Source organism: Didymosphaeria variabile, assembly GCF_027946475.1.
Source record: "Didymosphaeria variabile strain IMI 356815 chromosome Unknown scaffold_7, whole genome shotgun sequence".
Classification (NCBI taxonomy): domain Eukaryota; kingdom Fungi; phylum Ascomycota; class Dothideomycetes; order Pleosporales; family Didymosphaeriaceae; genus Didymosphaeria; species Didymosphaeria variabile.
Genome location: NW_026611626.1, coordinates 1,792,022 through 1,816,906, shown reverse-complemented (window position 1 = coordinate 1,816,906; position 24,885 = coordinate 1,792,022). Strand labels below are relative to the sequence as shown.

The window sequence follows — 24,885 nt, the reverse complement described above, 5'->3', positions numbered from 1 at the left end:
GGTCAGCTCGCATCGTCTTCATAGGTGACTCTTCGCACGCGCTGTCTGGTGCATTTGGCTCTGGTGCGGGCTCCGCTATGGAAGATGGATAGATCTTGGCTCAGGCGTTGGCGTACCATTCTAATGACACTAGCAGAGCCCTGGACTTGTTCAACGCCATCAATCAGCAGCTGAGAGAGTGCGAAGAATTTGGAAGTTATTGGGCACCCGACGTTCGATGAGAGTGTGAAGAGCAAGGTGATCTGGGATGGGGTCAGGAGGTTGGATTGGATATATCACAACAACATCGAAGCCGTCTGGAACAGTGCAGTTGAGGGAGGCAGTGCAAAGGTGTCAAAACCTGGAACACTCCATTCGAACACTCAATTAGTATCCTTATTATTAGCTTTTGTGGACTTTAGGGCGCTAGAATACCACCCATGCATAAAGGACGGGAGGAGTGTAGCTCCAACTTGTATGTGGACAACTCTTTTCCGATATCGCCCCAACCCTCAGAGAATGTTACAATCCGCGACACGTTCCCTTGCTTTTATTTTGTGGAAGGCTAAGAAGATTGCAGGGTCACGAGTCCATTCTGCCAGAGTGACCTTACCTGTCATCAGTACCCCCCCTCGCTCCCCATTCAACCACAGCAAATGATCACTATCGTCGGGCCCACCCCTCCTAGATCCTCAAAATCACAGTTCCCTCCCCAAAACGATTCCTGCCAATCCCCCTCCTTCCAACTAGCTACATTGTAATAGCTCAAGTTCCAGAACACCTCCATTCCATTCGCTGGGGCCTCCCTCACAAGCTGCCCCCGTCGGTCTGATAAACCTGAGCGACACAAATCTCAATAACCGCGAAAGCCCTGCGCCAGTCCGGATGCACCACGTTAGCATTTGCAGAAGCATTGTTCACCGCACCGGCAGCGACGTTCTGCCGGAGCCACCGAACTTCGGGTGGAATGTTGATGATATAGTCTCCAATTTTCTGTACGGAATTGGGGTCATGTATTGCGGTTTCAGCAATGAGGCGGCTCTGAGAGGTAACTGTCTCGCCCAGTTATGCGGCGCCGATGAGTATGAGGGGAGGTGCTTTAGGTAGGCTTCGTAAGAGCTTTTTGGGGGCGCTTGGACTGGCCCTGAAATTACAGCCGTCTACGAACATGGAAAGGGAGGGCGGAGGAAGAGGAGGAGAAGAGCCGGGGGCTGGTGGGAAGGAAGGAAGTCTTGATGGAAGATTTTTGTTGCTGCGTTCTGAGTGTAATCGAAGCAGTTGCGAACGCTCACTCCAGAACATTGCAAAGGTATACATACCGAGGGGTCCGATCTCCGTCTTCATTTGTCCCTCCCTATCAAACCATCATACAGTAAGTTATGTATATCAATACTGCGATGCCTTTTTTCACTTATACTAACTACCTCAGAACCCGAATTTACTCTTCACGGCCCCCATGACCAGACCTCTCTTCTGTTTCGCCACGTACTTGTTCACGTCATCTGCCCACCCCTTACTATTGTTGCTCAGATTGTCCATGCTATCACCCACAATGCTCAGCTTCTCCGTCCGTTCGTTCAGCGTCCTAGAGGCCCACGCACCCCAACCTTCATTTGCAAGCGGAGGCGCAGAAGAAGCAGCACCAGGCTGGCCGGAATGGCGCGCATCTCTGCGACGCTGTTCTTCGTCCGCGCGGGCTTGGGCAATCATGCGCTTCGAGGGCGGTCGGTCGGGGCCGCCAATGAGGAGGTCCATGTCTTCGAGGGTGACATACTGGGTACCGGATATCCATTGTATATTCGAGATTGTAGGGCGTGGTGGGATGAGGAGTTCGGGATTGAGAAGAGTATCGCGCGTTTGGTCACTGTGTGAGTGTCATTAAACGAACCTGGAGAAGCTCAAGTTTGACGACTTACAGCTTAAGGTTCGTACCAAAAATGTTTATCAGGGCTATTTCTGCTGGGCCTGCCCAGCCCAATACGTCACCTGTGCTTGTGATCACAGCCTCGGATAACCGTCGCGGATCTAGGACATCTGACACTTTCACAGCTCCAATCTCTTTCAAGGCCGGTATTGAGTAGCCTCTCGCGAATCCATCGCCGTAGATTCCAACAAGAGCGTAACCTAAATCTTCATAGCGCACAACCGCAGCCGAATCACACAGGAACTCATTCCAGGTCTTGCTCGCACCCTTGTGGGTTGAAGGCTGGAAAATTCGAGCCCCGTTCGAGGTGACAGCAAGCAAAACGCCACTCACCTTCGCACCATTTCGTAAACCGGCAACAGCAGTCTGGAACGCGTATGCAGGGCGTCCTGTATCTGTATGCATGGGACAGATGCTGATGACTTTATCGTCTAAGTTGCAGACGCCAGCAACGCTGACAGCATAGCGCCCACTTGCTTCAGGGAGCAGCTTAAAGGTCGCAATATGACCCATGTTGGTGCCCACATGCAATAGGATGCTTGAATAGTCCTCGTGTTCCAACGTCATGACACTAAACTCAACACTTGTTGGCCACTCCGGCTTTGTCGCAGTTTGGGAAGAGCTTCTCCGGAAACTACCTCGTTTGTCGGCTTTCACAAGATCGGATACACTCGCGTGATAGATTATGGCTGGACCTCTCAGATCGATGATAGCAAGACTTCCGCCTTCAAACCCAGCGGCCACGAAGCCAACATCTGAGTGCTTCAGAGCCGTCACAGGTCCGTTACCTTCAGCTAGTAGTGTCAAAGGCAGCATTCCCTCCTTCAAAGACGCTTCGGTCCGATCCTGCACATCCGTCAGAGCACCGGGCAAATTCTCGCCCGGAGGTAGTTCTTGGCCAAACTGCTTGTTGATACCCCAACGAAAAACTACCACCTCGCCAGATCGTAACCCGACCGAGAGCTCGGAAGCTGCACCGGCGTAGGAGATTTTAGTGACCTCAACGCGATCTAACCGACCAACAGCACGCGCTACATCTAATTGGAGCAGTGCATCGTTCTCGATTTCATCCGCATGACCAGCATCCCACAACCTGACTGTACCATCTGCGTGGGAGGTCTGAACGATGTTGCGATGTTCAAATCGCTTTAGAGGGTAATTTGCTTCGCAGCCTCCGGTAATGAGCTTCGGTCCATGTTGCCGTTTCTCGGTCATACCTAGCCACCTTGTGCGTTCAACAGGAGCCAGATTCACATGGCTCACAAAGGGATGTATGAGTGTGAGAGATAGGTGTAACTGGTTTGTAGGTGTTATGGGCATCCCGCTCGGAAACGAAAGTGTTATCAGCTCGCCAGATGCTAGCAGAGCGATGGCAGCAATTGGGTCCTGACATCCCGCAAAATGAGGACTCGTGCGAGGTATGAGACATAAATCTATCACCTCAGTACCCGGCGGACAAGGCAGTATCCTTTGTCGCTTTGGATTCTCGAAGTGATCTGAGAGTATCTGCCACGAAGAAGTGTTGTATATGGGTGTGCGTCCAAGTTCGAAGAACGTCAGGCTCTTAGCTTCAATGTTGGAAGGCTGCCCTCCAGCAACGAGGATGCCAGTGTCGTCCGGGTCCTCATTCGCACACCAAGCGATTTTGAAAATGGGGCTTTTGAGCGCAAACGTACCAGGGCCAGCACCGGGACTGAAAGTGCCGGGACCAGGTTTGTCAACATGGGTGTCGGTCAAAGTTCTGGCTTGGATGACTCTACCATCTTTTGGATCCCAAAATACAAGACTGCCGTCCTCGTGTCCAGTCAAAACGAAGGTCCCCGTGGGATGCCAGACAGCCTGCGTCAAGGGCGGACTTCTCTCCTTGAAGATAGATCCCGGGTCCGAGTCTCCCCCAGGTGCGCCTTTCGGCAGCACATAGTGGAAGTGCCTGACAGCTTTGTTCTGCTTGAACGAATATATGACAGCGCCGGCATTGTAGCCAATCAGCAAGGTACCAATGTCGCGCGGGTGCAGCGAGAGTGTCACTACCGATGTCAGTCTCGACGGAGGGAATTGCTCTCTCCACAAGTTCGTTATTCTAAATTGTGTAAGCTGTTCTCTATCCAGATCATAGGCCAGAACGTCTCCGTTTTGCGTCCCTAGCAGCGCGTAATCGAGCGTCGGGTCGCTGTGCAGCGCGGTGATCTTGGCGGGCGGAGAATGGGCGTTCAGCAACTTCTTTGTTGCCAGCGAGAAGACTGACAGGTCATTTCTTGAGTCCACACAGAGGAGCTTCTCGGCGCAGAACTGTAATATCTTGACCGACCCACGATGCGGGAGAGGGAAGACGACCTCGACACGCTTCTGCCCAAAAATGTAGATTTGCCCGAGCCCAAACTTGCTTTCGTTGGTGCCGACGGCGAGGAGCTTCTGCACGGGGTCGTATGCGATCTGGGAGATCTGGCTGTTGATTCCAAAGTTCTTGATCTACGCGCGAACGTTAGGCTGCAGCTCTTGAGGGTGCCGGTCGCAGCGACTCCCAACATACATGGTCCAATACAAAGAGATCAGGCCCCAGTCCAGTGGAGAGATCGTTGTGGACGCCAGCTTGCTTTCCACGCAGAAGGTGCGACATGGCGGTGTCTCATGTCTTTGTGTCGAGGATAGGGCTGTGGTCGACGCCGACTGCTGTAGTGTCTTGTACGCGTCTGCGGGACCCTGCAGCGAATGACGTACTAAACAAGGGCGGGGCGGGGCGGGCAGTCTTATTAAGCGAGCATTCACCACCAGGTGCAACTCACAGCATTTCGGTAATCTCCAGAATTACTTAATGAACTACTACTTTCCAGACCGCATTTTCTGCTACCATGTGTCTGTAGTGGTACAATATCCTCAGTCCAAAACATCGCCCTACTTTTGGACGGACTGAGAATCCAAAAAGGTTTAGTACACACGGGTCATGCTCTGTGCCTTGGTTCCTTTGGAAGACGATATAGAACGCCATGGATATGCTCTATCGATATCCGAGCTCTGTCACCCAAACGCCACAACACCTGCTTTCATACAAAGATAATCTTAAGTCGCCATTGGCGTTCCGTTTGCCTGTCCACCATACTGCCCGTTTGGAGGAGGCTGAGGAGTTCCTGAGCCTTGCCTGCTGAAGCTGTTCTGCGCTGCGAGTCGAGCTTGCGTCTGTTGTGCTTGTTGCCTATCCAACATCATTTGCTGAGGATTGGTGCTGATACCGGTCGTCGAAGGTGCAACTGGAGTGTGTGGTTGCGTATTGCCGTACTGCGAAGGAGGGTAGTAGGTACTGCGCATCTGACCACCAGACCCATGACCTGGCCGAGCACCATAGCTCGGCTGGGTAGCCGACGGGGCTGCCTTGAGCGGCGATGCAGTGCGTGTCTGACTATTTGGTGTTGCTCCATACATTGGGGCTACGTTCTGAGACCGTTGGTAGTAGCCGTTTTGTGTTGGCTGTGAATACCGATTGTGCGGCTGGCCCTGCGGAGTAGATCCGTAGAATTGAGATTGAGCGCCTGCGTAGTTGCTGGACTGGGAAGAGCGCTGCGAGTAATATTGACCCGGAGGGTTTTGCGTGAAAGACGTTCTTGTCGTCTGTTGGCCGTAAGCTTGAGCAGCGGGAAAGCTTGGCCTGGGGGTAGCGTAGGATGACGTGGGAGCTTGGTATACCTGCGACCCGGAAGAAGAACGCTGGTAATGCATTGAAGGAGATCGCGCGACAGACTGTTGCTGGGGATAGTAGTTTGGGCCGGATTGTACAGGCCGAGCACTAGTATGCATCGAAGGTGTCGACCGGCCATATTGGGTGCTCCCTGGAGGGTAATGCGAGTGGGTACCCGAGCCACTTGAGACCATACGATTCAGTGTTGGGGTTGCCGCTGGTGCTGCGACCGGCGCCGTTGCAAGCCTAGACGATTGAGTATCTTCGAGGACTCCGCGGGCAGCTCTGTTCTCAACGATCAGAGTCCGGCTGATATTTAGTTCCTCTAGTTGATCACCATTGAGCTTGGCCACTGCGTATGGCGGTAGCTGTGAGATCATCAGTGTGAGCTGCGACTTGAGCATTTGATAGACGTCGATCTCATCGGATGATGGCGTCGATGGGCTGCCTGCCAGTGAAGCCAGTGAAGAATTCTGTATCACTGGTGTGCGCGAATTAGTGGCCAGCGATGAGTTACGTATCCTCTGGTGCGATGCCAACGTCTCAAGAAGCTCAGATATCTCGTGGAGCACATCTTCGGTATCCTTGTCAAGTTCGGTCTTTGCTTCTGCGTCCGCGAAAAGACCTCCTTCTACTGGCTCGAACGTATCCACAGCTTCCTGGAACGCCTCTTCTTCATTATCGTCCGTAATATCAATCGCTAGATCCGACGATCCGTCCAGGCCTAGCAATTCAGGGTCAATCGGGAACACCTCGTTAAAGCGCTTCTCGCCCACTTTTTGCCACCAAACCATGTTCTTAGTCTCCTCGGGAACGACGGCCGTAGTATCATCACGGCTGGGCGCAAAGCTAGAGTATGCGCTGCGAAAGAGTGCGTCTTCTTTTGCCTGCTTCACGGCCACAAGAGTTGATTCGGAAGGTGGTTGTTGCGCTTCGCCCATGCTAAGTGCTCGTTGCCTGCTCTTCTTCTTCTCATTGGGAGACGTAGGATCTTTTGGCATGTCAGCCCCGCCATATCCCAACCAGTTGCTGGTGGCAAGATTCTGGGTAGCGTAAGAGTGTGAACCCTTGCGACTCGGTTTAGGCACTTCAGGTGGCGCAAAAGTGACTACGTTTCCCTTGGTGGTCAGAGCCTTTGCAAGCTTAGGCGGGTTGAGCTGCGGTAGATGGGTGGGTGCCTTGAACACCTTGCCGATCGTTGCATTCGCCTTCCTTTTGTCATCTACATCATCTGGTAAGGGAAAAACTTCGGTGGTAGAGATGATGTTAGGTAGGGTCGATTCACGGAGTGGTAAAGCAATCTTTACCGATAGATCCAGTGCAGAAGCTCCGTCATGAGGCGCGACAAGACGGGGTTGTTGCAAGCTCGAGAAGAGCTGTTTCGGTCCTTGAGCGCTTCCAAAAAGTGTGAGGACGGTTCGGCTTTCCGGAGATTCTACCTTGGTTGAAGCCTCCTCATCCTGACCTTCTGTGTCTCCCGGTGTGCCATCCTGAGTTTCTTGCTGCGTCTCAACATGAGCTCTTCGAATCTCTTCCCTTGCGACCAAGCTCTTCGATAGTTTGCGGAAAGCTAACACTCCTGACTGCAACTGGGTTTCCTCGAGCGTAGGAGGTGCGGTAGCCAGTTCGCCAACGCCGGAACAGGCTAGTATATCCGCAGTCGCTTCTTCAACATCCTCTGCGAACGCCTCAAGTGAGGTATACGCGCCGTTCTGCACCAGAGTAATTATGTTAGATGGGCTTGCTGGGGAAGACAGCTTTGCGCGCTTCGTATCGGCCTCACCGGACGCGGCTCGAGCAGCTGGCGACGTGACTGGATGTGCAAGTATGGAAGGTTCTGTATCATAGCTATTTCAAGTCAGCAAACTTTCCGTCAGGTGTACTGAATAATGCCGGTTCTGGACAGATGACGGCCACCGCCAAAAGACGTAGACTTGAGTGTATTAGGACACGACGCCAGCCTTCTGCCCCGGTACTACCGTGTTTTGCGCATGAAGTTGTAGGCTGTTGGGCTTACGCCGAGGGGCGTAGTGATTCGTAATATCAGACAAGCAAGGAAATGCGGGTGCTAGATAGCGCTTGTGGTGCATCCTACCTCTTCAGTATCGAGATCATATCCTCGAGCGCGGTCTGTAACGAAGGCGCTGCGCCGTTCACGAGTTTTGTAGGCGCGACAGGAGACGCGCCATTCGTGATAGGTACGTCAGTCTCGGTGCGTTTCCGTTTCGCGAGCGACGGCGATGTTGGTGCAGGCGGCAGCGAAGGCAGGGACAGTGCGCCGTTGATAGTGGTGGACATGGTGATGGGGACGCCTTTTCGCGACGAAGCGGTGCGTAGAAGCGTGCAACGCGCGAAGGAGGTCCGATGTCGCGGGTGGTGAGCAGCCCGCGGGAAGCCTCAACGCAACTCGACCGTGTGCTAGAACAAGTGCACTCAGGCTGGGCGTCTGTAAAGCCGTGTGCACGTCGGTAACTCGGGGCTGGCGTGGATGGGTATCTCGGGGTAGTTTTGATGAGCGTCGACGAGGAAGGAACGCAGCCGCCAAGGAATATGCAAGGCGCCTCAATTACACGCCCAATCGGCACCCCGCGGTCCACACACGGAAGCTTTTTCCAATGCAGTCGCTTTGCAATGTTTCGATAGCTGCAGTATCGAGTAGTCTGCGTTTCGCAAGATCAAAGGTTGAGTTGAAGCCAGCGCATCTGATGCTGCTCGCGGCAGGCGCGGCCTGAAATAGGACTAGTGTGAAATGGAAGAGGGAGCTCCGATACTTTCACCGTCTCGCTGCACCTGCTTCCTCCCTCAGCATTGCCCGTCGCCCATCCTAAGGCCGCAGCTCGCCTGTCGATGAATGCCCTTGATTCTCTCCCTGGCCGTCCCAGGTAGCCATTGCCGCTTCCTTAGATGCAGAACGCGTCTTCCTTGTGCTTCACAGCCAGTTAGTAAGACATGAATGTTCTTGAAACCTATTCTAAGTTGTTCAGCACCACTACATCCCTGAATTTCGTGCGATTACAAAGACTAGGCTACAATGCCTCGCATCGACACAGCTCCTTTCACGTGCGTACTTCACGAGTCATCAATGTCGGCCGATAGGTGCAAGCGGTAGCATTTCGTATACGACCCCTCGTCACTCCAGTGACTATCGGAGAAGCTATGCTTCAAGCGATGTATTGCCTGAGAATGAACAGGATTTGTTTGCATCTATTCTAGGAGTTGACGTCGCCGAGGAACCTGCAGAGATAATTGACGAGGGATCAGAGGGCGCCACTGGGGATTCGGATGGTTTGAAACCAGCTCCGTCAAGGCGGACCAGAAAGCGCCAGCGATCCAGTCAGGCAGCTATGGTTCTGGAGAATATCCACAATGAAAGCCGCGATTTGTACTGGTCGGCAGGCGCGAACAAGTTGGACCACTCCTACGTCAGTCCGGCACCGAGACAACACGGCGGGAAACTACGTCGCGATTCTCGGTCCATGGTCGCGGATAACATCAAAAACCCAACGGAAGGCCCTATATCTCTGTACACTATACTGTCCCGTCAACTTCATGTCCTGACAGGATCACCCTGGGCGGAAATAAGCTTCACACATCAGGAGATTGCACTACTGCAGTGTAAAGGTTATTCCGAGGAAGACGTGCACCTGTGGGTGAGATGTCTCGTCATCGGTGACTCCATTCATGCTTGTGCAGTGTTCAAACAAGATCATCGCCGTACGCCTCTGTTCCTGTTGCTACTGTATCTTCGAAGGAACCGTATACGAGCATTCGCACTTGGGACGGTGATTAGACATCTAAATGCACGATTGCGAGCAGAGCCTATAGAGTGGCCCTCACTCCAAGTGCTAGTAATACGATTACTGCGCCATGCGCGGGCAGTCTGGCCCGAAGCACTACCATGGATTGCATCTCTGTTTTGCACCGAGGCCACCCGGATGTACCACCAGGACAAGAAGAACGCGTCTTTTTCAACCACATTTCAGTCAACTCTAACTCGATTCTGTAACTCCATGTTGTCGCTAATATCGCTGCCTGCGCCTGAGCACCCTGTGCTTGTCGGCTTCCACCAGGAAAAGGCACAGTTCATCGTGTTACAGTTTATGGCTAACTGCGAACCGGCTCTTACCGTAACGCGATATGGCTTCCAAGGAGCTGTTCGTACCCAGCTTACACATGCGAAGACAGCCCAAGAAAAGGAATGGGCTAGGCTTAAAGGGCCGTCATGGCCGCCCTGGAAAGAGAACAGGAATGCTATGGATGAGGATAAGGGTTATATGTTTGGTGCCTCGAGAGCATCCCGCCTTCTTCATCGGCTGTATGAAGCAGGATATGATGGGCGCGGATGGGAAAAGATCGCCGAAGTCTACGCTGGTTGGGATACGGATTTGTCTCCGACTGTGCAAACCAGAACTTTGATGCCTCGGACGCTCGGAAAGAAAGACCCTAGTCTGAGCAAGGCACAACTCTGGACCGCGCGGATTCGAACCACAAGAACAAGACGCGAAGCATGGGCCTGTTTTCTGGCATACGAAGAGTCGAACACTGGAGATTCCTCGGAAGTTTATTTGGCTATGTTCGAGAAGATACATTTTCCAGAAATCGGAGTCCAACAAAGCGAGAACGGAGATGCACAGTCTGTCGGAACCAGCGGATCACTCGGAACAAATCTTTTACCTGGAGACATGAAGGAGGTCTTGCCGGATCCCAAATCGCCACTACACCTTGTGTACTTGAGTGAGCCAGTGCCCTCATATAGCCAGCTTTACCAAAGAATGCGGCACAAACGGTTGCGGCCGAGAAAGAGGCTACTCGCTTTCCTACTTGACACGCTTCCCGACTTCTCCACCTGTCTGCATCTACTCGACGCAACGCAAAACAATTTTGCTGGCGGAGTGCGGATGCTTATCCAAGGATCACCTTTGAGTGAGAAAGCCCGCTCATCTATTCCAGATTACTTCATCGTCTCTTTCATTCGTTTCCTTTGTCGATTCGGTCGCTTTGGGCAAATGGCTCCAGATGAGCCCATCCAGGTGTCACCAGAGGATCACCTACAGCGACTCAAGCTCGATCGAACATATTTGATCGACTATGCCTATGCTCTTCTTATGCACTTGTGCCCAGCATGCCGCCCAGCATGGACTGCATACATGCAGAAGGTGCTGTACGGATACGGCAAGAAGAAGACTGCAGAGAAACAATTCACCATAATGCGTAGACTATTCGACAAGCTGACCGAGATGAACGTCGATCCAGACGATGATCAATTCCAGCTACTGTGTGCCGTTGCGCGCTACGCAGCACGAACAGCATACAAAGGGAAACTCTCGGCGGACTCCACAAACCACATACTCGCTTCAGCTCCGCCCCTCCTGCGCACCAGTTTTCACAACCTGGTTGGTGCCAACGTCGATTCCAGGGTCGCAAGCCCAGCAGGTTCCGTTCTGGATACACCCCCCCCTCATATTCCCGGTCCAGCCGTCCTCCAAGCGTACGTCCGCGCTCTAGGATTCTTGAGAGACTACGAAGGCCTGTACTCGTTCTCTATCTGGCTCACAACATATCACAAGGAGGTCACAGTCCGAGTTAATGCCCAGCGTGGAGGGCCACAACTTCTGTATAATACCCTAGTGGCATTGCGAGCTGCGTTAGAAGGAGCACTCGACAGTAAGAACGTCGATGAGGGCGCGCCGCAGGAGATCATGGAGCTAGTCAAAGCGCAGATTGAGGGCGTCCAAGAATGGGACTGGCCGTCTGAGGAACATACAGATACGTATGTAGGGAAGCAGTCAAACTAAGATCTAGGTCGCAGTACTAAGTGTAGTATCACCTGTGATCTATGTAGGACAGATAAGAAGCCTAAGGCGGACTCATAACTACGTATACTCTGGTGCAAGGGTTGTGCCATAGGTGTTTCATATACTGCACAAAAAATAAAGACACTTCACCAACCTGTCCTATACGTACCCTTAGTGCAGCGTCTGCGTATCTCGGCCTTAGCAACCGCCTCTCTGTTCCACTGAGCATCCCTCCCTCACTGCCGATAGATCTAATCTAATCTGCACCTGCACCATTCTCAACTTGGGTCGCCCAGCTTCGTTAGCGGGACCGAGTCTACGCTTGCGTCAAGACGAAACCCTGTAGTTTCTACGCTCGCGACCCCGCTCTCTCGGTTTACGACGACGGAAGCTCAGGGTTGCGAGCACGCAATCTGGACTAAGAATCACAACAGGAAGCCCATTATGGGTTGTTGGGTTTGCGATGTGCGATGGCGTGCGTGTCACGAAATTGTGCTTGTATAGAAAGGACATTCAAGCCACTTTCTCAAGTACCCAAATGTTGACCATTGCTCTGTATACCCAGGCGGATACGTATCTCCGATATAAGAGTCTGCAACAAGGTACCATCGAACAATGGCTCCTGCCTTGACAGCCCAGGCGCCCACAGCTCCTCACGAGCTCGGTGCTAAGCTCAGCCACGAGGCTCCCAAGCACATCTATCCTGATGGTATTAAGACCTCGGGACAACACCCACCGCTGTACGATCAGTTGCGCCCATACGAGGATTTTCCCAAGGAAATCACTGGCCCCACAGTGTGGAACGTGGAAGATTACAAAGGTACGAGGCTCCAACTCACATCCTTCGCTCCCACAATCCGATTTACTGACCGAGACAACGTCCAGGCCATCCCGAGCAATGGACACACATCTTCTCTGACGCCGAAGTCAAAGAAATCTCCGACACCGCAGACGCCTTCATCAAAAGCGGTACGCCACTGACGGGTATCTCACAAGAGAATTTCCGCCTCGAGGACTTCGCGCAGTTCCTCAATGTCCTGCGGAAAGAGTTGATCGATGGCAAGGGCTTCATCTTGTTCAAAGGCCTGCCGGTGCAGGAATGGGGGAACCACAAGAGCGCCGTAGCATATATGGTAAACACAACCCTTCTCCCGTAGCCTTGACGGGATGCTAACAGGCATAGGGCCTCGGAACCCACCTCGGCTACTTTGTCTCCCAGAACGCCCACGGCCACGTCCTCGGCCACGTCAAAGACCTCGGCGAGGACAGCAACGCCATCGAACGCGTGCGCATCTACCGCACCAACGCACGTCAATACTTCCACGCCGACGATGCCGACCTCGTTGGTCTGCTATGCATTGCGAAAGCGCTCGAGGGCGGCGAGTCGGACCTCGTATCTTCGCACGCAGTGTGGAATGATCTGCAGACCAACAATCCCGATGTAGCGAGGACGTTGACGGAGCCGATTTGGTACTTTGATAGGAAGGGGGAGAAGAGTGTAGATGAGGAGGACTGGATTAAGACAAGTGTGTTTTATCTTGAGAAAGGGGATAATCCGAGGGTGTACTCAAAGTAGGTTTCCAGTCATTTCACTTGCTGATACGTGTACAACGATGTCTAACATACCGTAGATGGGACCCCTACTACATCCGCTCGCTAGCCCGCTTCTCCGATGCTGGACTGATTCCTCCACTATCAGATGCCCAACAACATGCCACCACAGTACTCGAGAAGACCTGCCAGCGCCTTTCCCTGCATATGATCCTTGATGTTGGCGACATCCAGTTCCTCTCCAACAACCACATCCTGCACGCCCGCACAGCGTACAAGGATTATGCGCCGCCGGCGCCTCGTCGCCACTTGATGCGATTGTGGTTGAGCACGCCGGAGGAGGAGGGCGGCTGGAAGCTGCCGTTCCATGATAGCGCGGAGAAGAAGAGAGGTGGGATTCAAGTTAACGATAACCCCCCTGTGGCGCCCCTAGATGCAGAGTAGGCGGAGAATAAGTAAATGTCGTTTATGTAGTGAGGCTTCGATTGCGGGAGAATGCTATGAAGCCTGGCAACCGATGTAGTGCGTACAAGACTGTAGAATTAGTGGACAGTTTCTGTGCTAGATGGAAACGAACTTTTCGAGTTAAAGCCATGATGTCTGCTCGAGGTTTTGGTTGAAGCGAGCGGATGCACGATACATACTGTAAGCGCGCACCGCAAGATATTCACCGTACAGCAGAGGTGAGAGATGAAATCTGAACTCGAGAAGACGAAGAAGTACATGGTATCAATTCGTTCTTGGTGCTTGACTTCGACCTCATTTATCCACGAGCCAAAGTACGCCGAGTATGGCGATTTCTTTCTGGTTTCGTACGCTCTTTTCAGCCCGGCACGGCCCTAACAGATCTCAATCTCGCGTTGATGCAGATTTAGGAGTCCCCGTACCCTGTGGTTTTGCTCTTCAAACGTAGGGCCTCTCTTGCGCATTACTCCTGCCTCGCTGTCCCATTTGATCATTAAATCTTCAAGATCCGGTAGCTCTTCACATGCCCCGACCACGTCCCCTGCCGCGACCCCGACCACCACGCCCTCTTGGGCCACCACGACCACCGCCGCCACCGCCGCGACCACCACGGTCCGTTTCCTTCCTCGCCTTGTTCTTGGGCTTTGGTGCATCATCGATCAGGAGTGTGTCGAGTGGCAGAGAGTCCGGAAGGATGATATAGCGGACAGTTGAACCTCGGACAGTCATGGTGTCTAGGGTAACTGTATCGCGGCCCCGGGGAGTGTATTTTACTGTTCGTAGTGCGACGTTCATGAGCGGGGAGACAGAGGCGATTGTGCCATTGACGATTGTGCCTATACTTTGTCAACATTGATCTTTCCGATTGTAATAGTTACGAAGAGATGGAAAACACGTATGCTGCGTTTGATGTCGTTGATTGCGCAAAGCTATCCGGCGCGCACCAACATGGCAGCGCAGGTGTGCGCCAAACGGTTAAAGGGAGATATGCTCACCATTCTTGAGCTCAACCGTGACCGTCTCGTTCTGGCACTTCATAAGAAACCTGCATAAGATGTCAGTCGCATGGTCAATCATATCCAAGGGCGTCTACTGACCTGACGAGCTTCATTGTGGCGAGATAGGCCTTACTTTAGTTTTCTGGGGCCGTAACGCTTGGGATTGAGGGCAGAGAGACCGTGCGACGAGCGTGCGATGTGCTGTTGGCATGGAGCGGTGGGGAAGCTCCAGCGTCAATTAACGCAAGAATTAGGCAAAGCTCGCGCTAGTGATCCGAGCTTTTGTCACGTGCAACTACCTTCACCTGGCGCACCCTGGCACCCTTGTACCCCGCGCTGCTTTCAGGTCATGAAGAGGCTCCCATGAGTCCAAACAATGTTGAGACTTCGGATTATTCAAAGAAGCTAGCACATGTCTATTGCACTTGCATAGCAAGAGGAGGGTGGATGCAATTCGCTCTTGAAGTAACGTAGGCTAGCGGCACTTACTAGACGCACATGCCAAAGGGTATGTATGTAGACTTATGTTATTTTTGGCATGTTTTTAATGCATTGGTCATGTCCGACCTTTCAGTTGATATTAAGCAATTTCTAAGCCTTTCCTTGTCTACTCTCATGCATCTTCTGGTGCAAACGGTACTCAAGCCTCCTTCGGTTGTGCTTCGCTTCGAAAAACCGTTGAGAAATAACTTCTCCCGCATCGGTCCTTAGGCGGAGACGTGAACATATCGCTTTCTCGTAATGCTGAGGCGGATGGAGCCTCTCTCCTCAACCAGGAGCAAGGGGTAGCATCGTCTCCTGGAAATACTCGGACGTGATTCCATGTTTGTGTAATGCTTGGATGAAGTATGCCGCAGGTCCCCGGAATCCAGCGTGGACAGGCAGGCGAGCGCCGGCATGGGTACACGGAGCGATTCTGAACGATGACCCTCAAGCCTGCTCTTTCCATATCCTGATAATCTGCAGCTTCTCCCACCCAGCTTGTTTTCCACTCGAACCCACAGCCTCAGCCATCCAACCTGGGTACCACTGCCGAATACGCTCCTTGACCTGCTCTGGCTTATTCTGCGCGCACAGTAGCACATATGCGACCCCTCGATCGTCACTCAAAATCTCCGGTATCTGCTCCAGCATCCTATCTGTCACCACCATTCCGTCTTCTCCTCCAGCGTATGAGAGCTCCAACAAGTATGAGTCCTGTTCGAAAGTCGTCTTCTTCTGGCCCTCTGGCAGGCTATTGTAGCTTTCATGTCGCGCAAAGTCCGGGAGCTCAGCGGGTACATATGGCGGATTGAAGATGAAGACATCTACAGAGTGCGGTCGCAAGCAGCTGGCCAGATCGCCGTTGATCACATCAAGCGATATCGATGCGCCATGCCCATGTTCTACGATTGCAGTCCGAATCGTCTGCGCGGCGGCCTTGCAAGCGAAGCTGTTGATGTCAGTACCGATGGTTAGCACGTCTTGACGACCAAATATACGGTTCCCATTCACAGCTGCGAAGGCGAGAACTACTCCAGAGCCAACGCCAACTTCGAGGATCAAAGGCGGGGTGCTTTGCGCTTTGCTAAATCGCTCTTGCAGGAATGCAACTTCTGAACTTGACGAGAGCGTGTCCAGGAGCAGGAATGAGTCCTCTGCTGGCTCATATACGCGATCGAAGCAGACGTGGGAGGTCGAAGGTGTCGGCAGCATGGCAGAGAAGAGGTAGAGGTTGGAATTGGGTTTTTGTATGGAGCAGTTACAGAAGGCTGCCCAATGGGAGATGTGCGATGGTGCTTAGTCATTGGGCCGAGGTAGTCTTCGACAGCTTTCTTTCGCGACCTCGAACCATGCCTTCCCTTTCACATCATCAATTTGAAGTCTTTGGCGATCAAGATGAGGGTCTATAGCCGCCTACTAGCTACTGCAACGGATGCTGGTGCATCAAAACCTTTCCGGCCGGCACCAATGGCACTTCTACCACCAATCCCGCTCTACCGTCGTCTATTACGAGCTCATCGGAAACTTCCTAGAGAGGAACGTACGCTAGGAGACTTATATGTCAAAGCTGAATTCCATGCACATAAGGATATCGACAACCCAGTCCATATTGTAAGACTCATCATATATACTCAGTTCGTAATATCAGCTAACTCGAACGGACAGGTTGGGTTTCTGACCGAATGGCAGCTATATGCGCAGCAATTAGCAGGCGATGCATGGAAAGGAGCTAAAATGGACAGATCTAAGGTAGAAAAGATGAGTGGTACGCTACGTTTGCGCAAAATTCACGGTTCCGACTATTCAAGCTATCAATACTGACGTTGAATTAGACCAACAGATTGGCCAGTTGTACGAGTTGATGAGCGCTATTCGCAAACAAGAGCTTGAGGATAACGATCCGGAACATGGGTCTGGGAATGACAAGTAAAGCGTTTGGCTCTCAGTCTTCGCAACCAGGAGCAAGTCCTCCGGGAAGTGCTTCCACTGTCACACGTCTAGTGGGATCACCAGCAAACTTCAATGCTTCGATGGGGCTTGAATGACACTCATGTCACCAACGAATGTGAAGGACCGCCTAATCTGCAAGCGTGGAGTACAGCCAGCAATCATAAGTAACATTTACACTGCGCATCCGCAACTTCACTCCTTCCGAAACAGTCTCTTCTCTTCAACCAGGACATCAAAGCCGTGCTCAGGAGGACTGTTTCCTTATCTAGTCCCGAACAGCATTCTCAAACCCACCACGAGCCGTCTCTCACTCTCATCAAATACCCACGGAGGACTGGCGCGAATGTGTCTCTGCACGCAATACGATTCGCCAACTTGTGGACACTCATGGACCTCGATGACCGAGTCGTGTGGGTACGGTCAAGATCTCCTCAATTGCCCCTACCGACAGACTGTTCAATATCTTGTCGCACCACCGTACACTTGCCCTACATGCAATGGCGGTTTCGCCGATGGAGAGACGCTTCAGATGATCCAGGGCCCCTGGGGCTGCAATCAGTTGGTTCGCAATCATTATGGCGAAGACTTCGCAGTCGGTAATGACTGGGCTGGCTCGCTACCAGTACCGCAACTCTGGTCTGGTTATTCCATGCGTGGTGGTGGCTTTAATAGAGGGGACACTAGGTCTTTCGGTCCGTACAGTGGTGCTGTACTCACATGCAGACCGTCAGTCACTACATGCGCATCTGTGGGAATTGTTTCCAACCCGCAGATGCTCTGCAACGAACCCCATATCGGTGCATGCTACGATGACGCTCTTTACGACTGTCAAGATGACGGTCGACGCAGTCGGTACTACGGTGGCTATGGTTACGGTGACAGGAGAGGGCAGCGGAAGCACGACTACCAGTACAAATACCGCAGGTCGACACGCGACGGGCAGGGGTGCTCTGTCATGTGAGTGCTTCGCAGCCCTGGTTGGTTTCGACCTGTGCGGCAAAGGCGGTTCTTGTTGTGTTATTGGGACAGGTGGATGTACCTTTGTGGTGCTAGAGCCTACCTCACTGCACGCTGAAGATAGTCGGCGAGGATGCTTTTTCTGTGTAAAGATTCTTGAGGGAGTGTTCTGCTCCTGGGGGACAGCGAGTCAGCTTGTGGCCTTTCTGTGTCGCTGCCATATGTTCGATTTTGTGAGTACATTCGGTACAATGCATCCACCTAACTGCTCTTCTCAAGACGTGCATTATTTAATCTAAGGATCATCTACGTGACTCTCGCTGAAGGGGCTAATTCTGCGTTCGGGATTTGGCGCGATACCAGCCCCGCGCGAAACATCAGACACGTCAGGAAGCTGAGCTACTACTTTCCAGTCCCCACCCTCGCCTGGGTTCTCGGTGACGCGCACCTTGCACTCTCGACCAGCCTCTATACTGCACATCCTTCGCAGGCAGCAATCGCGCATCCGAAACGTAGTATCTTCACACATTCCAGCTGTCCTGTTTGCTAGGCATCCAGCGGGGCAGACGTGTCACCCCAAGTACAAAGCTCCTACTTCTAGCTACCCAGGCCCGGAGCTCCAAACAATCCACTGTGCTTTACAGACTAAACTCACCACTATCCGCGCGCCCAAACAAACACCATGGCGTCCGTCGCTACCTTCTTCGAGAACCTCTGGCTGTCAATCTTCGAGCCTGGCCCGACAACCACCCTCCTCGTCGCAACAAATGCCTCTTTCGCCGCGCTCCAGCTACTTTTCTTCGCCCTCCTGATCGCGACGAACAGCATACACTTCTACATCCTATCTGCACTTTGCGGGGGACTTTGGTACGCTATCAACTGGTTCGCGACCGAGATCCGCGCTGCACAGGCCAAGGAGGAGGAAGCGAAGCGCATCAGAGAGGCGAAACGCGATAGAGAGAAGGGCAAGGCGAACGCGCGGAACGGAGATGCTATGGACTCTGGCGACGACACAGAGGTCGAAACCGAAGTAGAGGAGAAGCAGAAGCCCGTTGTACGAGCGAACCCACCTCGCACGTCTCGCTCCGAGACGGAGAGCACTGTGTTTGTGGAGAAGCCTGTGGAGAGCGTGGCGACGCTGAGAGGCAGCACGCCGGTTGCGAGCTCGGGCGCAAGCTCCGGACTGAAGCCTGGGCCGGACGACAAGGTCAAGCAGAGAAGGAGTTTGGGCGAGTCGACGGGCGATTTGAGCACGGACAGCGAGTGGGAGAAGCTGTCGCAGGACTCTGGCGATAGATGATGGATTGGATACCCCGGAGTCCGGCTAGAAGAAGATGGTCGACTCAAGTGTTAGTGAGAGCTTATTCTGTGAACCACTTAGGCGCGCAATTCATTCGTGGTTATCATCACATGACAGCGCGATTGTCCCAGATAAAGTTGGTCCTGCACCGTGCAACTCGTGCGTTCCAAGGTCTTGCCCATTACGACGTCTACGAGGAAGACTTGGAAAGGTCAGATGCTACAGGACAGTGAACATTCCAAAGCGCAACGGCAGCAGCATAACGGATGCAAGCGCAGCTGCCCAATGTGGCTCGCCGCGTGTCTGCTCGCCTAAACCAGCGATTGCTGCCCCGCGGTGATGCACAGGTGCAGCCGCCCGCTGATCCATCACAGTCCGCGGCTCCTCGAAACACACAGTCTGCCACGCCAGATGTGAATTGCGTACGCCACCCAAATGAAACACCGCCGCCTAATTCTCGACCGCTCAAGTGATCCACGGCTCCCATCTCGAGCTCGTCCCTGATTTCCCTGCTGTTACATCCAGCAACGATACCCCTCCAACCTGTACCATGGCATCCCTCGGCGCGCCTCTCAGCGTGCAGGAGCTCACGGATCAGGCGTCAAAGTATGAGTACAATGCGTATATTCCCCTGCGGAACTGGCTGCGCACGGCGAGTATGATGCACAAGCAGGTGCATAGCTCTACTGGCTTAAACGTAGTTGCGCCAGCTAATGGCTCCAGGCGCAAGTGTATGCAGCAGAAGGTAACGATCCACAAACATATCTACTGTTGTACAGACACGCGAACCTTGTCCTCGAACACCTCACGAACCATCCTGAGAAGAACCTCCCTGAGAATCGTAAAGCCCTGAGTGCTGCGACGGCGGCTGTAGGCTCCGACATCCAGACGTTAGAAGATATACGACCGCGCATAAAGAAGAGACATGAGGAATTCCACGCAAGACGACAAGCACAGCAGAACGCTTTACAATCGTTAGAAGGGAAGAGCGTGCGACTTGTCGCCCAGGAATTGGATGGTCCGTCGCGGGCAGCAGACGGAAGAAGTTATGAGAAGCAAACCTTGGATGCTTTGGAAAACCAGACGCTGGCGGCGAAACTGGCACAGAGGGAAGTGAGAAGAAGAGATGCTGCGCGGAGAAGTGTCCGGCAAGCTGGCGTGTCGGAACAGGAAGAGAGTGAGAGAAGAACGGCTGGCATGTGGGGAGATTGGGAGAAAGAGCTCAGGCATCATAGTGCGGAAGCGGATGGTGATCTTTCGGCTCAGCTCCAGGAGGTAGCACGCATGCAACAGAACGGGCATCAGGTATTGAATTACACGGTAGGTCACTGTTCAAGATCAAGACACGAAACTAACATTCACAGCGGCCATACCCGGAGACCTCTACCTCGTACCACTACCCTTCAGTACCAGGGAAACAAGATCGGTGGGCAGAGTCACATTCACAACACATCTCAGAACCTCACGCACCCGCTCGACCACCAAAAGAGCACCTCCCCCCCCGCCCTACGATCCCTTTGCTATCCCACCCGCTCTCCCACCGAAACCCTCAAGGCAGCTCACTCCCAGGTCACTTTCCGAACAGCAGCCACAACCACCCCCAATACCAGGGAAATACGCCGACACTACACCCTATACACCTCCCGTGCCTAGAAAGATACCTTCCACCCCGCAAGCCGATACCCCGACCACTGACCTAGACGAATTCACCTTTAAGCCCGCCGCCTATCTGGAAAATGGAGTTCCACTCCGCACCATCTTTCTCCCCACACCGCTACGCAAACATTTCCTCGCCGCCGCGTCCGCAAACACCCGCCTCAACCTCGAGACGTGCGGTATGTTGTGCGGTATACTGAAGAACAACGCGCTGTTCATCACTCGTTTGGTAATCCCCGCGCAGACGAGCACCAGCGATACATGTGAGATGACAAACGAGAGCGATCTGTTTGATTACTGTGATAAAGAAGAGTTGATGGTACTGGGCTGGATACATACACACCCGAGCCAGACGTGCTTTATGAGTTCGAGGGGACCTGCACACTCATGTCGGATATCAGGTGATGATGCCTGAATCTATCGCTATCGTGTGTGCGCCATCTAAATCGCCTAGGTATGTCCTCACCTTGCTTACTCTTGTTTTGTAATGATGTGTGAACAATGATGCTGACGAGGACACAGCTGGGGATGCTTCCGCCTTACCGATCCGCCTGGCAAACAGGCGATTCTGAATTGCAGTCGCCCCGGTATCTTTCATCCGCATGATGTGGATAATATATATACCGAGGCGTTGAAGCCGGGGCATGTGGTGGAGCTGGATAATGGGCCATTGGAGGTGGTGGATATGCGGCCGAAGCGGTAACCCACCGAATTACCAGGTAATCAATGGAGAACCCATTTCCGATGTGACATCCAAGGCTTCTTGACACCCGTTCACGTCACAGATCACATTGGCACATCGCATTGTATCGCTCATTAGATAAAGAGCATTTATAGCGTGTATAGCGAGCTGGTCAGTCGCAATCTGCAGCCTAAAGACTACTGCCTTTAGCAATGAGTAATGGTCTGGGGGTGTGCAAGACGCAAACGAAAAGTGAGAAAGAGTTGTTGGATTTAGGTCACTCAAGCTACGCAATGCTAGAGCACAATTGCGACATTATGGTAGAATGAGTGCTGTTCGAAGGCCCTTGTGTATTAAAGAGAATGATGTATCAATAAGGGTGGCATATCAAAGTGTTTGCGCTTGTGTACATCATGTCAAATTGAAAAGTCATATGGTGATACGCCCTGAACGTCTATGTCCCTGATGACCTACCCTGTGTCCCTTACTCCAGGTATGAATTCCCTCCACGACGCCTCGCTAGCTCGTATATATCATCCCATCAGGTAAAGCAACGTAACGTAACAATCATCACTTCCGTCTCTTCCAACGTATCTGAGACTCCCAACCCACCTTTACTCCTCCATCCCCCTCAACCCACGCCCTCCACTCCTCCCAGTCCCGATACTCCAACCTCACTTGCCTCCCCTGATACCTCACAACGCTCAACTCGACCTTACTCCAATCCTCTTTGCGCCCGCTCCACCCCGCCTTCCGCATCAAGCTCACCAGCGTCTCTTCCTTCGTCCAACCTTGCTCCTTTGCGACGTCGGGCAGGTACGTGGAGCCGTAGCGGCGGCCGTGGTACGTGAATGAAATGCGCAGGCCGTGCGTGCCGACGGTCCAGTCGAGCGGGTCGGAGACGGGCTCAAAGTTTGTGAGGAGCGTGACGCCGCATTCGAGGGTGGGGAGCTCGGATTTGGAGATCGGGTTGAAGCGGGTGTCTTCGAGGGCGCTGTGAAATGCGTCAGTCTCTTTCTAGTATGTTTCCAAAGCTGTTAGTGGTTTGAGAGCCAAAGAAGGGAAACTTACGATATGATAGCATACTGGCGCAGTCCCCTGTCGAGTTCCTGCGCCTCAAAGGTCCCGATGCAGCCTCGTAATCTCTTCTCCTTCAGTCTCGTTCCATTCGATCTATGTACCACATTCCACGTCACGAATAGCGGCGTCGCTGTCTCGCTCTCTTCTTTCCCCGCGCGTCTGCCCAAGGAGAAGAAGCTGCTGCGACTACTGTTCTTGCTTGTTGCTGAGCTGGCCTCGCTTGCGCCACTGGGCGTGGAGCTCGTGCTTTGCACGCTTGACGAGCTGGTGGTTGCTGGTGAAGGCGCGAGGAGGCGCGAAATAGCAGCAGGGCGATATGGTGATCCGTCTGTTGCCGTGGGTGCGGCATCAACGTCTTCGTTTTCGTCGATGTCGTCTTCTGGCGCGTTGGGATCGGGTACAAAGGGCTCGGCGTTATATTTGTTCCAGAGCTCTTCGACTTGTCGCAGGTTCAGTGCCGCGCGCTTCTCTAGGTTTGCAGACAGTGTCTCAAAGCAGTAGGCGCAGTGGGCTTGAGTGGCCATGGCAGATGTGGGAAGCTTATCGGCTGGTAATGTTGCTTGTGTATTGAAACAAGGGTGACTATAGGAGGACAGAGACTGAAGGCAAGGCTGCAAAGCCTACGTGGAGAGGCAAAGGTGAGATGACGACGAGAGGCCAGGCACCACAGGCTAGCACGAGTGCTTCAGGGCTTGGTTGTCTCGCCAGGAACGGACCGGCGTGGGGTCGGCGCTGTGCGTTCAGCCTGTCCGGAGTGCAGACGGCAAGAGCATTAGAGGCTTGTCTGTCGTGTTGCTGTTGTCGGATGCTCTTGCGTCACGCCCAGGAGGATGTAGGGGTGGGAGGGAGGAGTGGCGGGGTCGACGATGTGAGCGGGTTGGAGTAGCTATACCCCCACCCGAGCCCGGCGACAACAAGAGCGAACTGCTTGTAGGAGGCAGGCTAACTCACGTGTAACGTAAACATCCAACACAGAGACAACTTATGCACGCGACGGTCATATCGGCTAACAGACTTGCATTGATATATCATCCTAGCATAGAAACTGTGTCGAATTCCTTTGAGCGGGAAAGGCGCCAACGGTCGAGCTCAGTACTTCTTGCTTCCGTTGTCGACTCCCAGAGGCCTCGAAAGACCTCGAGTCTAGATTCAGTAGAACAATGTGTAACGCCATCTCCATGCACTCCGCTCCTTACGGAACAAAGGGCAAGTGTTTGGTAATGATGGCGTATTAATCTTGGCACGAAGATTTTCCTTCAGCAATTCGAGCATGGGAAAGCTCTGGTGCTGTACACACAAATGCCATTTGGGAGTGAACCCATGCTTTCGAGAAGCCATCGCGAGAGACAATGAAGTGGAGCAACCGGGGTAGAAGAGCCTATATGTTAGTGGAGATACATCACATACTCGTGCCTGTTGGGTTTTGGACTTGTTCATTGCCGCGTCATCCTATCCTGAACCCGCTTCCCGATGTCAGCTCGAAGCCGTCACTGAAGACCTTTATGCCATTGACGCCAGCCAAATGTTTCATTGTGAATGGAAAGCCGTTCCCGTCGTCCGTCATCGATCATTCCTTATGCCGCATCGCGCTTGCCCTCCTTCACCTCCTTCTGTGCCGGATGTCAGTGTCAAGTACGATACGTGAGCTCCAGAGAGGGCGCACCAGAGCGCGCATGGTGCCGTGCAGAGCATGCCTGTGGTTACGTCGGAACTTGGGGTCGGTTCCCTTGAGCGAAGGGTATCTGTGAGTCTTGGGCTTCTTGATACTGTAGAGTGCAGTCCCGTCAGCAATCGTGTAACATTTTTCAATTGTTATTGCAGGCGTGTTATGCAAGATCTCGAGAGATGCGCATGGTGCTCGCGACGCAGAGAGGCGGAGGCTGCGTACCCATTCCTGTGGTTCTTCTTCGACTGGTTGTGCTGGGACGAGTTCTTTGACTCTGCGTTCTGTCAGCCTAGCCACCTCACGGTGTTCCTCGCCTGGACGATAACGTACTGGCCATGGCGACAGTGTTGGTGGTCGAATTGGCTGGATGAGTTCGTGAACGGGGATTGGTGTCGCGAGAATCAATGACCGCGCTTGAGTGTGGCCGCTCGCTTAGGAGGCCACGCCAACTCCTCAAACAGCTTAGCGCCACATGGTCACAACTGCTACTGGGTGCTCGTTCATCTTCCTTCAATGATAGTTGCCTGTTCTTAACACGCTCCTGGAAAGGCGTACAATGAGGCCATGCGCAGAACGACAAACGCTGCAGCTTGCACAGACTTGAAATGCTTTCGTGTCTTTCAAGAACTTCAGGCCTTCATCTACAACAATCATCAGTCTTCTCCGTGTCAGTCTGGCCTGCTGGGTTGCCCATTCACGAAGATTTCCTCCGCTAAAACTATATTTGGA

General features: G+C 53.0%; 10 protein-coding genes across 10 annotated transcripts; 5 read left to right on the top strand and 5 right to left on the bottom strand.

The window, feature by feature from the left end:
- Nucleotides 1-1,404: 1,404 nt before the first annotated feature.
- On the bottom strand, nt 1,405-4,520 carry SRO7 (Lethal(2) giant larvae sro7; the record flags this gene model as incomplete). Its single annotated transcript, XM_056218472.1, has 3 exons — nt 1,405-1,843; nt 1,896-4,372; nt 4,434-4,520. 3 exons carry the CDS (start codon nt 4,518-4,520, stop codon nt 1,405-1,407), a joined length of 3,003 nt encoding a protein of 1,000 aa, XP_056067737.1.
- Nucleotides 4,521-4,960: 440 nt separating this feature from the next.
- Nucleotides 4,961-7,871, bottom strand: N0V89_009722 (uncharacterized protein; the record flags this gene model as incomplete). The annotated part of the gene is made up of 2 exons (XM_056218471.1): nt 4,961-7,421; nt 7,669-7,871. 2 exons carry the CDS (start codon nt 7,869-7,871, stop codon nt 4,961-4,963), a joined length of 2,664 nt encoding a protein of 887 aa, XP_056067736.1.
- A 1,046-nt stretch (nt 7,872-8,917) lies between these two features.
- N0V89_009721 (uncharacterized protein) lies at nt 8,918-11,368 on the top strand (the record flags this gene model as incomplete). Its single annotated transcript, XM_056218470.1, has 1 exon — nt 8,918-11,368. The coding sequence occupies one exon, from the start codon at nt 8,918-8,920 to the stop codon at nt 11,366-11,368; it is 2,451 nt and encodes an 816-aa protein (XP_056067735.1).
- A 615-nt stretch (nt 11,369-11,983) lies between these two features.
- On the top strand, nt 11,984-13,363 carry N0V89_009720 (uncharacterized protein; the record flags this gene model as incomplete). Its single annotated transcript, XM_056218469.1, has 4 exons — nt 11,984-12,188; nt 12,254-12,501; nt 12,552-12,940; nt 13,000-13,363. The coding sequence occupies 4 exons, from the start codon at nt 11,984-11,986 to the stop codon at nt 13,361-13,363; spliced, it is 1,206 nt and encodes a 401-aa protein (XP_056067734.1).
- Nucleotides 13,364-13,903: 540 nt separating this feature from the next.
- On the bottom strand, nt 13,904-14,495 carry smd1 (Sm snRNP core protein Smd1; the record flags this gene model as incomplete). Its single annotated transcript, XM_056218468.1, has 3 exons — nt 13,904-14,220; nt 14,380-14,429; nt 14,482-14,495. The coding sequence occupies 3 exons, from the start codon at nt 14,493-14,495 to the stop codon at nt 13,904-13,906; spliced, it is 381 nt and encodes a 126-aa protein (XP_056067733.1).
- Nucleotides 14,496-15,312: 817 nt separating this feature from the next.
- Nucleotides 15,313-16,077, bottom strand: MTQ2 (S-adenosylmethionine-dependent methyltransferase; the record flags this gene model as incomplete). The annotated part of the gene is made up of 1 exon (XM_056218467.1): nt 15,313-16,077. The coding sequence occupies one exon, from the start codon at nt 16,075-16,077 to the stop codon at nt 15,313-15,315; it is 765 nt and encodes a 254-aa protein (XP_056067732.1).
- A 183-nt stretch (nt 16,078-16,260) lies between these two features.
- On the top strand, nt 16,261-16,795 carry N0V89_009717 (uncharacterized protein; the record flags this gene model as incomplete). The annotated part of the gene is made up of 3 exons (XM_056218466.1): nt 16,261-16,476; nt 16,531-16,630; nt 16,698-16,795. The coding sequence occupies 3 exons, from the start codon at nt 16,261-16,263 to the stop codon at nt 16,793-16,795; spliced, it is 414 nt and encodes a 137-aa protein (XP_056067731.1).
- A 1,659-nt stretch (nt 16,796-18,454) lies between these two features.
- On the top strand, nt 18,455-19,072 carry PKR1 (SMK killer toxin resistance protein; the record flags this gene model as incomplete). The annotated part of the gene is made up of 1 exon (XM_056218465.1): nt 18,455-19,072. One exon carries the CDS (start codon nt 18,455-18,457, stop codon nt 19,070-19,072), a length of 618 nt encoding a protein of 205 aa, XP_056067730.1.
- A 550-nt stretch (nt 19,073-19,622) lies between these two features.
- N0V89_009715 (uncharacterized protein) lies at nt 19,623-20,725 on the top strand (the record flags this gene model as incomplete). The annotated part of the gene is made up of 2 exons (XM_056218464.1): nt 19,623-19,745; nt 19,796-20,725. The coding sequence occupies 2 exons, from the start codon at nt 19,623-19,625 to the stop codon at nt 20,723-20,725; spliced, it is 1,053 nt and encodes a 350-aa protein (XP_056067729.1).
- A 1,255-nt stretch (nt 20,726-21,980) lies between these two features.
- On the bottom strand, nt 21,981-23,014 carry N0V89_009714 (uncharacterized protein; the record flags this gene model as incomplete). The annotated part of the gene is made up of 2 exons (XM_056218463.1): nt 21,981-22,404; nt 22,482-23,014. The coding sequence occupies 2 exons, from the start codon at nt 23,012-23,014 to the stop codon at nt 21,981-21,983; spliced, it is 957 nt and encodes a 318-aa protein (XP_056067728.1).
- Between the last annotated feature and the right edge of the window lie 1,871 nt (nt 23,015-24,885).